This window comes from Phyllostomus hastatus, unplaced genomic scaffold (genome assembly GCF_019186645.2).
Source record: "Phyllostomus hastatus isolate PE091 unplaced genomic scaffold, TTU_PhHast_1.1 phas_contig_148, whole genome shotgun sequence".
In the NCBI taxonomy this organism is placed as follows: Eukaryota; Metazoa; Chordata; class Mammalia; order Chiroptera; family Phyllostomidae; genus Phyllostomus; species Phyllostomus hastatus.
In genome coordinates this window covers 15,192,330-15,205,593 of record NW_025333607.1, presented here as the reverse complement: position 1 = coordinate 15,205,593, position 13,264 = coordinate 15,192,330, and the positions used below count along the sequence as shown (strand labels likewise).

The 13,264-nt window shown below is 50.0% G+C and overlaps 1 protein-coding gene and 1 non-coding gene across 2 annotated transcripts in view; both read right to left on the bottom strand.

The window, feature by feature from the left end:
• The window catches only part of RAB3GAP2 (RAB3 GTPase activating non-catalytic protein subunit 2), a 51,942-nt gene that overhangs the window by 27,307 nt on the left and 11,371 nt on the right, over positions 1-13,264 (bottom strand). Inside the window, exons 3-14 of the mRNA XM_045860151.1 lie at positions 11,056-11,179; positions 10,301-10,382; positions 8,650-8,697; positions 8,496-8,571; positions 8,049-8,150; positions 7,695-7,794; positions 6,796-6,894; positions 5,081-5,229; positions 3,926-4,005; positions 3,709-3,798; positions 2,601-2,740; positions 481-697 (exon numbers count right to left, since the gene is read on the bottom strand). Of these exons, the coding sequence (XP_045716107.1) occupies positions 481-697; positions 2,601-2,740; positions 3,709-3,798; positions 3,926-4,005; positions 5,081-5,229; positions 6,796-6,894; positions 7,695-7,794; positions 8,049-8,150; positions 8,496-8,571; positions 8,650-8,697; positions 10,301-10,382; positions 11,056-11,179 (1,307 nt within the window). The remainder of the gene's footprint in view (positions 1-480; positions 698-2,600; positions 2,741-3,708; positions 3,799-3,925; positions 4,006-5,080; positions 5,230-6,795; positions 6,895-7,694; positions 7,795-8,048; positions 8,151-8,495; positions 8,572-8,649; positions 8,698-10,300; positions 10,383-11,055; positions 11,180-13,264) is intronic.
• Positions 5,834-5,965, bottom strand: LOC123805783. The gene has a single exon (XR_006783376.1). It is a non-coding gene; the product is annotated as a small nucleolar RNA SNORA36 family (small nucleolar RNA).

Genomic DNA, 13,264 nt, shown 5'->3' with positions numbered 1-13,264 from the left:
AGCGTAAGTGAAACCACCAGAGACGGGCCAATGCCAAAAGGCGCTCCTGTTGGAGCCAGGGGCCCCCACGCTATCGGCGGTTCCGGAGCACTCGGAAGGCAGGTAAACAGAAACCGACACCAAGGCCAGAGGCGAAGCAGGCTGGACCGGCAGCGCTCTGCCCGCTGAAATGTGTGCGGAGATGGCAGGAGCCCGGGCCTGTGCTGCAACGGCGGACGGCATCCGCCACACCCACCCTCTGAAGGCACCTTCCCGTCAGAGCCTGCACCACGTAAGGGACGGGACAAGTGGCAGCAGCAAAGCTAACTGTCACTCAGGAGCACACCACGGCCTTTTCAAAGCTCTGTGTGTCACCAGATATGTGCGGGAAGAGCCCTAATAAAGAACATTCCACGTCTTCAACAGCGTGCGAGTCAGTAAGCAGACGGAATGAAAGCTTTCCTGGGAGAGCGCCGGCCTCTCCGTCGCGGGGCAGCTTACCGGCAGTGCTTCCCCACGTTGAAGGCCCCCACGCGGGGCCCCTGCTGCGTGCTCCACACCTCCAGAATGCCCCGCCTCGGGGCGTAGATCACCAGGAACTGAGCTACTCGGCTGGGACCCTGGGCATTTCCAAAGGGGGACGAATCCACCTTTTCGGGGACTCTTTCGTGGAGGTCCTCTACAATCTGGATCCAGCCAATCTGGGCGTCCCGATACCCTTAGAGACAGAAGAAAGGGATGCCAGTTAGCTAATTAACCGAAGTTTGTTAGTAGCCTTCTGAAGCACTATGGGATTTGGGGGGGAGGGACTTAAGAGAAACTATAAAACTGTGTTGCTTTTAAAAGATGAAGAAATATCATAAACACAAAATCTTAATAATTATAATACAGAATCAATCATGAAATTTTATTATCTCTTAATATTTTGCTCTATTTGCTTTACATTACTTTTTTTAAAGATTTTATTTTTTTATTTTCAGAGAGGGAAGGGAGGGAGAAAGAAAGAGAGAGAAACATCAATGTGCGGTTGCTGGGGGTCATGGCCTGCAACCCAGGCATGTACCGACTGGGAATCGAACCTGCGACACTTTGGTTCGCAGCCTGTGCTCAATCCACTGAGCTACGCCAGCCAAGACATTACCTTTTTTAAAAAAAGAAAACAGGTATCACTGCAGCTTTGTGAGTACCCTCCCCGGACCCCATTCCCGTGCCTCCCTCTCTTTAAAAACCTCTCTCCCTTTAAAGCATGCTGGGAAGGTGATCAGGTTTGGATTTAAAGTAACAGTCCAATTACAATGTAAGAAAGAGATCAAGCTGACTGATTTCCTGCTACTCGAGTCCCCTTAATGGTGGGAGACAGGGCTGACCGACTGAGGGGCTGCTGGCACATTTCCCTTCCTGGGGCGCCCTGCTCACGGGCGACCGATGCCTCCCTTCCCAGCACAGGGAGGAAAGCCAGCTGCACCAGCGGCTGAGAGGCGAGCGGGAAGGCCAGCCATCAGAGCGCCGCCATGGCTTGGGACCGGCTGCTGCACCTACAACTTCTACGTTCTGGGAAAGTCCCGCTGAGAACATACGGTCGATGCAGCTTCAGAAGGCAAGCACAAGGAGAAACGGTGCATCTCAGCGCCAAAACCTATTTCCACAGACGCTCAAAACTGCGGCCGGTAAGCCCTGCAGTTCTTTGGTGACACGCTGAGAGTGGACTCCACTGCTCCAGAGTGACTTCAGGTCCTCGAATCCATTATTCCTCACAGTGTGAAGTACAGACCAGATTGCACCATGAGGTGTTTTCCAACCTGCGCTGGCATGTTACTATTCCAAGTGATTCCAAACGACTCACTCTCCACCTCTTCCTTAGCCAAAGACACTTCCCTGTGTTCAGGCTGGCAATGTGCCTTCACAGTTTCAAGTCTCCCTGACAGTGAGGTAAGACCATGTGACTAACTCCTGGCTAATGTTTCATAGAAAAAGAACGGAGGGACTTCAGAAAATATCTTTGAAGCAGATGGACTCAATTGGCACTTCCTCCTTTCCCCTTCTTCCTTCCTGGGATAGAGGTAAGAAGGCTGGAGCCCCAGCAGCCATTTGCACCATGAGACAGCCTTGTGTGGGGAAGCTGCATGGAAGGACAGTGGGTTCCTGAGGATATTGTGGTGATTTCATATCAGTCTTATACTTGAGTCTGTTATTAGCAGTGAAATGTAACTCCCAACTGGCATAGTTACCAAGAAACTAAGTAAACGGACCCCAGTGTAGGATGTGGAGGTCAAGTCAGCAAAGAGAGACTCTGTGAGATTTTGCTCTTAAATATGAAAAGCTTGGCATTCTAGATTTGGGAAGAACATGTGACTCAAGCTTGGCCTTGTGAAGTGGAATGAGTGCAGCAGGGGCAAAACACTGAGTTCAGGAACTGCAAAGAACATAAAAAAGATGTTGGAAATGCCTATGAGTCAGACTTAAAGATACACCAGCTGGATTCCTGGGTCGAGGGTTGCTGATACGAGTTCATGTTAAAAAAAAAAAAAAGCACAGGGATAAAGGATTAAACAGTGCCATCAGCCCGGAGGAAGAGGATGACAGCGCTGCTCCTCTACCGCACGATTTACGTAAGGAAGCACCTTTCCACATGCGTGTGGCGATGCCCCGGGCCACATCCAACAAAACGACTCTGCCGAAATCGTCCGTCACTGCCGCCAGCGTGTTGCACGGGGACACACATATGCTCTCGCCGTGGCGTCTCGAGTCTGGGAGCCCAAACCTGATGGTCAAAAAGAAACAAAAAGCTCCCATCATATTCCAAGCTGGACACATACACCATGAGAACGAAATACGTAAGTGAAATCGGCCGAATCTGTTTTTACATAAAGAAATATGAATCTTGCATGGACTAATGATTATTTATGCCTGACAGTTTGCACTATGACATACACAAGGAAGTGTCTTCCATTATAAAATAAAAACGTCTGTCTCATGGGTTTTCTACGTAAACACCCACAACCTCCTGTTTTCAGAAAACATCGAGTATATTATATATTTCCTTGATCAAGCATTATGTCGTAGAAAATGATCCCCTCACGACAAACTAAACTTTAGAAAACTTTGCTCTTACACAGGCATCTTTTGTCTATTTAAGTTCTTATTCCTAATCTGTTCTCTTTGGATAGATTTCGTATTTCCTGATGCTATGAGTCCAAAGCGAGAACTTCCCTTCTTCTAAATAGTTCTCCAAGCTGCTCTGGGTCTACAGTCAATCTTACTAGAACTGTGAGTAAAGTAAAAGGAAAGAGGTGCTGAGAAAGGACCGGGGGAGGTCACGATGACCACAGTCCCTGAGACGAGGTGCTCAAATTGGCCACATCTATTTGGGATGCACAGGGCCATCTGGCTTATTTCTTCATTCTTGGGTGGATTTAAAAATTTACACAAGATCTTACCTTTTTAAAATAAGATGAAAAAAACCTTAGAAGATAAACTTCAATTCATTTTGATGACAGTTGTATCTCTTTAGGAGAAGATGGACAAAGGGTGGGAGGTCCTACTTCCCTCCACGGTGGTACTTTATATCGGGTAATGCTACACTGTCTGCATGGGGTTCGAGTTCTGCGGGGGAATGGTCCCCAACCCAGGACTCCCCAAGGCTCTGAAGACCCACGAGAGCTGCGCGCACTGGAGGACCGCCCACCTCCCAGCGCAAACACCGCGGACTCAGACTAGGGGCCAACTTGCCTGACAGCCAACGGGGTGGCGGGTTCCACCTTCGGCTTCTGCTTTGGGGCAGCTTCTTCCTCGTGCCTGCTCTTCCAGCCAAGCCAACCACTGGAAAGGGGAAACGTGGAAATAGAACCGAGGCTTCCAGAGGGCCAAAGTGCAGCCACCAAATCAGAGGCCCAAACCGAGCTAGACAGGAATCAGAGGCGTTTCCACGCGATGGCCGTGCAGTTACCTGGCGGCGTTAAACAAGGCGGAAGTGAGCTTGCTGGCGACGGCCAGAGCCACGTGGGACAGCAGCGGCTGCGTGCTCCCCTGGAAGACAGGGCGGTGGGGAGCGGGCGTGAGGGCTGCGCGGGGGCAAGGCACGCGCTCCAAACCAGGCCCACCGCAAAACGTCCCAGACGCTCTAGAGCCCGGACCGGCAAAACTGTGCGGCGTCTTTCAGAGGCCGCAGTGAAATCTTCATCGTAGGAGGGGCAGACACCATCGACAGTCCCGACCCTACGGTGTAAATGTCAAAACCACCGGCGGTCTCTCTCATCTGCAGGAGCCCCCTTTAGGTTGTAGTTTAATTGAAACTGTTGAACGAGGGCATTAAGATGGCGTTACTGAAGCAGGGTGTGGATTTCCCATTCCCCTCTTTTTAAAACAAAACACATTTTTATTAAAGTGAAAAGGTAAGTCGGGTGATTCTGAGGAGGCTGCTTTTCAAGGGAGAAAGAAGGGCTGCCACATCGGACACCTCGCGCTCCCCGCTTCTCCGAGGCAGTTTTCACACCCCCGCCCCCCACCCATGACGACAGTGGGGGCAGTTTTCACCCCCCCCCCATGATGACGGGGGGGGCAGTTTTCACCCCCTCCCCCGGATGACGACTGTGGGCAGCGTGCTCTGGGCGAACGGCTCCTCGCCGACGTGCACCCCTGGCAGCCGCCCCCGCAGTCCCGCGCCGCTGACCACGCCCCCCTCTCCGAGGGCAGCCCAAGTGTCCAAAGTGTCCAAGAACTCGGGGCATCAGAAACAAAGAGTCGGTTCTACCCGGACTTTAGTTCCTTCTCAGTGGATTCAAGAATTTAGAAGAAAGTGAGCCGAGATCCATTTGCATTTAAATGGAAACTTAAAAATGGGAACTGCCTAATTTTTCTAAGGCTAAGGTACCACGTCCACTCTGCAGACCAGGTGAGAAACCAGCCTGTGGCCTGTCCACTCTGCAGACCAGGGGAGAAACCAGCCCGTGGCCCGTCCACTCTGCAGACCAGGTGAGAAACCAGCCCGTGGCCCATCCACTCTGCAGACCAGGGGAGAAACCAGCCCGTGGCCCGTCCACTCTGCAGACCAGGTGAGACATCAGCCCGAGGCCATGCTTGTGCCTGGGGGCGGAGCACTCACCTCCAAAGCGTAGAAGAAGCCGGTGAACGGGTTGGACCCCACGGTGATGTACTGAGACATGGCGGGTGGGCTGTTTTTAATGGCCGCGTTGAACCCGCCTATGTTGGAGGCCGTCTTCATCTGGTCGAAAGGGGACAGCGTCATAATGCCTAACGACAAAGCGACAGCAAGACACGGTTTGAATGCACCAAAGTGACACTGCCACCGCAGGTCACTGAGTGTTCAACTCCATTCGAAGATACTAACTTCTCAATTCTATGCAGCAGGGAAAAGTCACTTTTAGAAGCTACAAAATTATTACTGTAACGTATTTGTAAGACCGAAATTGCTGTCCATCATTCCTCTGCGCCATGAGACGTTGCATCTCGTCTTTGCTGCTTCCTCGGCTGAGAACGCCCTTCCTGCCCTCTTCCAGGGCCGGCCCCTTCCCGCCCTTCGTGCGCCGTCTGAATGCCACCTCCCGGGGGAGGCCCCTCCTCACAGGCCCACCTGACGCACACTCCACCTTTGTCGTAACTCGGCTGCTTTTTTCATGATGCTCACCAACATTTTGGTATTACCATATTTATACATCCGGTTTGACTGTTTACTGTTTGTCTCCTCACCGCCGGAATGCGAACTTCAGCAGGGCAGGGGGCCTGTCTGCCTTGTATTTCTGGCACTAATACTAGTTCCTGGGACGCACCAGGTGGTTACTCATTCATTTATTTGTTGAATGAACTGGTCAGAACCTTACACTGCACTTTCTGTTCCTTTTGTTGGCTGGGAGATACATGAATAGAGACATGCCCTCTATCCAGTCGTTTCCCCTAGCCTGTTTCAATGTTCCAAAGCTCAATTAACAGAACAGGGACGCCACCCTGGACTGAACTCAACACTTTGGAATTTTGTAGCATTTTTACGCTAGCAAAAAAGTAAAGAGAACCTGAACATCTACCACCAAGGGGTTTACTACAGAGTGTTCCACAGGATTCTATGCAACAGTAGCCAGGCGGTCTGTGTGCCAGACAGTTTCTGTCAGCCCCCAGACTCACACTCCTGCCTGTTCTCATGCGGACTTCCAGCTGGGGCCAGACGGTTGGGAAGCCCCACCAGGAGACCAAAGAGGGTAAGGAGAATGAAGTCAGGATATCTATTTCCCCGTGACCACTGAACAAAAGTCCACTTCTCTGCAAGGGCAAAATGCATTTACATCTGTCCACACTCTCCACTCCAGCCCAGCCTCTGTCTACCAGTGAGACTGCAGTCCTGTAACTGCCCCACGTGTTCCTGTCAACGAGACTCAGCTTCCTGAGAGCAGGGACCGCGAACGTCTTTCCATCCCTGTACTCCTGACGCCCAGCACAGCGAGCCTTCGAACCCTGTTCCCAAGGAGAAACCTGCTTTACCTGCAGTCCGCTGGTGTAAAGGGTGCATTTTGAAAAGACTAATCAATCCCTATGGTAATTATAGGGACTGACCTTGTCTGCAGAAAAATTAAGTTAAATAGTGAGTGGCTTCACATTGTCCAGTACTGCTGCTGAGGGCATAATTATTAAAACTTAAAGACAGAAATCTATGATAACCCATAAGTCAGAACAAACTTCCAAGTGTTTCACTAAAAGCAATGCATTTTCTCTTCATATAAGAATAAACCTACAATTCTAATCAATGAGGTGTTTCAATTGAAAAGCACAAGAAGTAAATTCCAAAAGAATTGAACTAGAGATGCTTACCAATACTAACGTGATCAACAATAGTGTCAATATCTTGTAGACCCCACTTCTTATAAGCTAACGGTGGTGGCTGTATGTTCTCATTGCCTGACGCTGCAGCTGTCAAAGATAAAAATTAGACATACCAAGCTTAACTGTAAAGGACAGAATGAAGTTTTAGTTTTAAAAAACCACAAACATGTAATAACTTATTATTCTAACGTTTCAATTTATAGTAATCGACAAAGTAATCTTAAGGCGTAAAGCAAAATCCAGTTATGCCAAGACAATTTGAGTAAAACGTAAACATTACAAGGGCCCGCCGGCTGTCACGAGAAATTCTGGAACACTCCAGCAATTAGAGACGACTGTTAACAGTTCTAGACTATCACTAATACCCCAGGTCAATCCACACAGCAATTGGAGCCGAGTAAGCAATTCCGCCCCCCCACCCCGGGGAGAGACAGCGGCCCTGACCGTGGTGGCAGGGACACAGGTGTTCTGGCCGACATTAAGGCTCTTCTTCCCTCTGTTGCACCACCTTTAAAACCGGGTGTAAAGCTGATGGGGTGTCTTTCGCTGGCAGAAAACTGGCCCAACGGCTGCTGACCCAGGGAGCAACCTGGTTGCTCAGCTTTAACTCAGGGCGAATCTCTCCCCCAGCCGGCCAGGACGCGCTGCCGAATCACCCTGTGCTGGGCACGCTCTCCGGGGCAATGTGTCCACGTTTCAGCCCCACCTTTAGCTGACCGGGCAATCCGCCAGCAGCGTCCGCCCATTTCCACGGCAGCGGGGTTTTTCCCGCGAACCTCGTTTTGGAAGGCCTTTCTAATTTAGCAGACGCATTTAATTGTCTACGTAGGCTCAATTAAACAAGGCAATCATCGTCACAAGTTTGCTATTCCTCGCCAAAAAATTACCTTTTGCTACTTGGTTTCGACAAGCACGGAGAGACTGAAAGAGGCTAAACCCGTCGATGGTCACAATGGCAGCTGGATATAAGATGCTCAGCTCTTCATTCTGCCCGAGGAACAGGAGAGAAGAGCATGGTCGTTGCCGAATTAGCGCATCCGCTTTTCCATTAGAGCCGTGACTCATGCACAATAAAGAAACACTGGGACTAAGCAGCTGTCGGCGCCAACGCACGGGGCACTCGCAGGCAGAGGAGGCGTGAAACCAAGTGGGAAATGAACTTCAGAATGCCTGGTCTGGCCGAGGCGACGCCGAAGTGAAGGCCCCGTCCGGGGCTCCGCGCACAGGCCCGCCCCCGCTACCTGCTCGGTCACGCCGGGGTGCCGGGGGATCTCGTAGGTCCTGCACTTCAGCTGCAGCACCGGGTCCTCGTTCAGCAGCTGCGCGAGCAGGAGCACGCCGTTCTGGGGGGGGGCACAGAGGGCAGCCCGCCTGTTTTCCCGCCGTCACACACGGCGTGTCCCCGGCAAGCCTCCCCCGGCCCCCAGGTCCCCTCCCCTCGGAAGCACACAGCTTCTGTTCTGCACAGCTCCCCCCGGAGCTCCCTGCCACCCCCGCCGCCCTGGGCAGCCTCCCTCGCCATCAGGTGCCGCCCACACGGCCCAGCACGTGCGGCAGGGGAGCAGTCACCAGTGCGCGCAGCGGGGCTGCGAGCCGGGTGCGCCAGTCGGCGGGGCTTTCTGGCGGCTGGCCCCGCTCTCCTCCTCCCCCGCTCACCTCCTCCCCCGCTCACCTCCTCCCCCGCTCACCTCCGTGTAGAAGCGCACGGAGCCGGAGGTGAAGCCCAGCACGGTGCAGGTCCAGTCGGGGCGCCCGGTGGAACTCCTGCCACAGACAAAACTCGTGACCGGAACAGCCCGCGAGCCGGAGCCAAGCGAGCCACCTCCTCTCATCTACCCTTACCTCTTCTGGCTGGCCAGGGGGATGCACAGAGCGCTGGTCACACACTCCCTGGAAACGGAAACGAAGTCACGTGCTCGTCCCACGGACGAAGACGCCCCTGCCCTCACGCCGCCCAAGGTGCGTGCTGCGCATGCGCAGGGGGGGCCGGCGAGCTCCAGGGGCCCGCCGGTTCAACGCCCAAGTCAAAGCCCCTGCAAACGCCACCGCCCTACGTGGGATCCTAAAGTCCATTCCCACGAAAGGCCACGGCACATCCACTAGAGGTTGGGGGAAAGAAGAAACAGTATCTTTCACTCTGCATCGTCGTGAAAGGCACGAAAGGAAAGAGCTAAACCTGACCGCGCACCGACTACGGACACAGAACTGAGAAAGTATCCATGCCCAGCGGCGGAGGCAGCAGTCACCGCCCGCCGTGCCACTGCTGCAGGTCTGCGGAGCGCACACCGTTCCAGGGACTCGCTGTCCTTCCCGGGTGGGCTGCTGCGTCTTCCTCTGCGGCAGAAACTGCCCCTGATAACCTGCTTCTAAGCTCGCGCTAGCCCGGCTGTTCCCTAGAGATTTCTCTTCTGACATGTAGACTTGAGCAATTGGTCAGGAGCTCAGAGACCAAGCCTCAAAATTAAAATAACTCTTTGACTGACTCTTACTGTATCAGTCAAACTTTAGGACCATCACTAGCTTATGCAAGAAATGACTAAAAAACAAAACAAAATAAACAAAGAAACCATAAATACTCCTGCCCCATACATCCTAGTGGGTAATCACTGAACACAATCTTTTTGTTTGTTTTCCTTACAGTAGTTCAACCATTATGTTTGCTTTGCACTTGTGACAGAAATTAAGTGTCTTTAAAGTGCTTTAGACTAAATGACAAAGAGAAGTGCGTTTGTTTGTGATACGAGAAGACATTTCACTGAGTATCTACAGTGTGCCAGGCTTGCACTTGGGAGTCTTTTGTCTAAATTCAAAGTCTGAACAATCTTATTCGTTCTCATCAGAGAGCTCTGAGTCATAAAAATTTAATTCAGAGCAGTTTTTGGCTCCAGGCTGGGCTCCATCACGCAACCACGCTGGAGATGCGATTTGCAAACTCTTACTGAGTCAGCAGGACGCCTGCTTTACCAACCTGCATTTCTGAAGCGTTTCTGAGTTTTAAGAATTACTGTAGCCTTGCGCTGGTGAACACACAATACAATATACAGATGATGCATTATAGACTACTACACCTGAAACCTATGTAATTCTATTAAGCAATGTCACCCCAATAAATTCAACAAAAAGTAGAAATAAAAACAAAAATAGAAAAAGAATGAATGTAGCACTGTCCTCTTTAAGTACAAGCCCAGTGCTAGGAAAGCAGATAAGATACTTACTGCCCTTGAATTTCTGGCTGAATAAAATTAGTAATGGGAAACAGAGAAACAGACGAAATGTAGGAAGGATATTATAATATTTTCTCTGAGTGTTTCTTTAAATCCTCTCCAAACAGCTGCTTTTTTTCTTAATCACATGATGAGTAAAATCAAGGTGCGGAATGAACATTTGTTCACCTTCCAAAAGATGAAACTCCTCAGCAGACTGACTCACAAGGCAGACGCTTCCACACACACATTCCACACACGCAGAGACGAGACAGCTGACTGGTACCCACCCTTCTTCAACGTGTAAAGAGCCACTCCAACCAACAGCAAACTGCATTTCTTCCTTCCCTTTATCACCATATTTCCATTTTGCTGAAAAAATTAAGTTATCATATAAAATGACGTTAACTATTAGTATACTAGAACAGCAATTTATAAATTTGACTCTTTCTCTTTAGAATGATGAGCACAAAATTTAATAGTTCTGTATTACAGATTTGGATCTTAAACGTAAAATAAAGTTTTGAAATTTTTAAGATTTTTATAAAACTCTACCCTTAGTCTCTCCTTCCAATTTAATCCATATAATAAAATTATTCATTCTTATGTACCCCCACCTATTTTATTTATAAAAGGTTAGATTTAGGTCACTGGAGGCTAAATTCACTTTACAAGACCGTTTCATAGCCAGTTACTGTATGCTCTCATTGTGATCAGTGAGGTTTGCATGCCCTGTGTAAACCCAAAACCTCAATTTGAGGCGGCGTCTGTCCAGCACTGGCTCTGAAGTGCCACAAAGAGATGGCTCCAGTGTCTGCAGCCAAGAAAAAAAAAAAAGACAGAAAAGGAAAAAAAAGAGAAAGAAATACAAAAAAGGAAATAAAAAGTTTATACAATATAGAAAATAAACTACAGAAAATAAGCTATAGAATGCCACCATATAAGGCATGTGATAGAAATAAATAACACTGTTTTCCTTCCAATACATTTTCTGTTGTAGTCAGTGCATTAACATTAAGGCCACTGGGAAACAATAGATACTCACGCACTAGAAATACAGCTTTTTGCTCCCGGGCTATAACCATGAGATCATTGGTTGGAGATAAGGATAAAACACAGTCTTGAAGCCAGGAAGTTTTCTGTGTCTTGCAAGTATTTCCTTCTTCTTCCTGTGGGTACAACTACAGTGACTGTACATGCGAAAATATTGAGAGTTTCTCATTTCAGCTTGTCTGCCTTAAACTGCGAGGGGAAAGGAAAAGGGGAAAAGAAATTTTCCCAAATCTTTTATAAAGTCTCCATAATATTCCTTATGAAAACGTGTCAAACATGACCAACAAAGTATCCACTACGAATAGCTTTGAATACCGATGCAAAAACTTTAGTGTAAACAAGTACAAACTAGAAAGACATTAAAAGAATATCGCATGGGGATCACTCCAGAACAATTCAGTATTAAACGATTTCGTAAAAATCCCATTCTGGAGAAATGGCTAGGGGGTCTGCAGCTAGACAGCAAGAAAGAACCGTCCGAGAATTACGGTTGTAGGGTCTGTGAATTATTTGATAAATTTGACCTGAAAGGTTTTTCATTTTTTCAAATGAAAATCCACTCACTGTGCAGGTGAATTCCCACGGTCAACAAAATCGACAGCTCTACAAAGGTGCTGCCAGGAGATCCTCTCCCAGTCCTGTACTCCAGCCGCCCAGCTGCCCCCTCGGGAGACAGCGCAGGCAGTGGGTCCCGGCGTGTACTTGCAGACCCTCCTGCTCACACAGGACACGCATCTACAGCCTGCCCCCTTCCCAGCACAAAGGGCAGCGCACTGCAGGCAGGGGCTGGCAGAAGTCGGTTCACAGCAGACGACAAATAATGCGCTAATTAACAATGATACAAGGAAACACTCTATGTTTCAGCTCACAATTGCAAAACCTGCTTTTGCCCGCCCCTGTACATACTTCTAGTTTTTTCTCTTAGCTCTTTATTTTTCTCTAATACCTGAATTTTCCGTAATACACATGCATCATTTAAAAAAACAAATTCATTACTTGTAAGAAGTTCACGTCAAACAAAATTACAACACTCCAAACCTACAAACTTGTGGGAATAAAAACCACCCTGAGGTTTTTACAGTTTTCTGCTGGACTCGGCAGCGGCCGGCCGGCCTCCGGGTCAGCGGGCAGGGGCAGTGAGCCGCCCCCCACCAGGGTTCCTCACCACACCACCGCAGCCCTGCTGAAGCCCCCCAGCACCACACCCTCTAAGCCAGGTTAGCAGAGAAACAGTTCCTCTCCTCCGCTGGCCATCACAACCACGGGCCAGTGGGGACTGGTGGGGAACCCACACCCGTTTTTACGCTGCAGCACCTTGACGCTGAGGCAGGTTAGGAAGATGCCAGGAGACTTCTTTGACACAAAAGGAGGAAAACTACAGCCAGAAAACAAATGGCAAGGTCTTCTCTTCTCTAACCAAGGACACTGAGGAGCAAATGGCTTACACATTCCCCACTGTGCTGGGGCGGACCCCTGGGCCTGGGGACAGGCCCTTTCAGGTGGCATTGTTGAAGGTGAAGCTGACCAGAGAATGACCTGATTCCTCTCTATGCTCATTTGGATGCATCAGCATATCAATAGGCACACCTAAAAAGCTGATGAATATTCTGATTGAGATGTCCCCTAAAACTCCTGTCTTTAGAAAATAGGTAAGAACCCTCAAGACAAAGGACTCCTTCACTGCGCCCTCTCCCTGGAGCAGGCCTGTGCCTTTCCCCCACTCCTTCCTTGGCCGTGTATCTTTGCTCTAGTGCTCCTGAGCTCTACGTGTTCCCAGGAGACTTAAGGGAGCGGCGGGTACTGGCAGCTCGTCCCGGGCTGACCCCCGAACCTGACTCCAAGGGCCTCCTTTCGCCTCCTAACTTGTTTCCTGAGTCCCCGTGGTCCAGGGTGGCTCACTTCTCCCCCCTTTGGCTTTCCTTCTGAAGGGCCAGGCAGCCCTGCCGGGACTCACTACCGTCGCTGCAATCTCGCCTCTTCCATCGTAAGCCCTTCCTTCGTTTCACTGTCCCCAGCTTTAATAAACTTACTCCCAAAATCACCCGAACTCACGTCAGGAAATCTTTCCCGCACAAAGTCAAGAGCCCACACATTCCAGACCGTGCTGGGGCAGGTCCGCCTCGGTCCTGGTCCCTTTCCGGTCACAACGCAACCAGAAATTGACTTCGAGACATTTCACCTCTTCCAGCACCGGCCTCCCC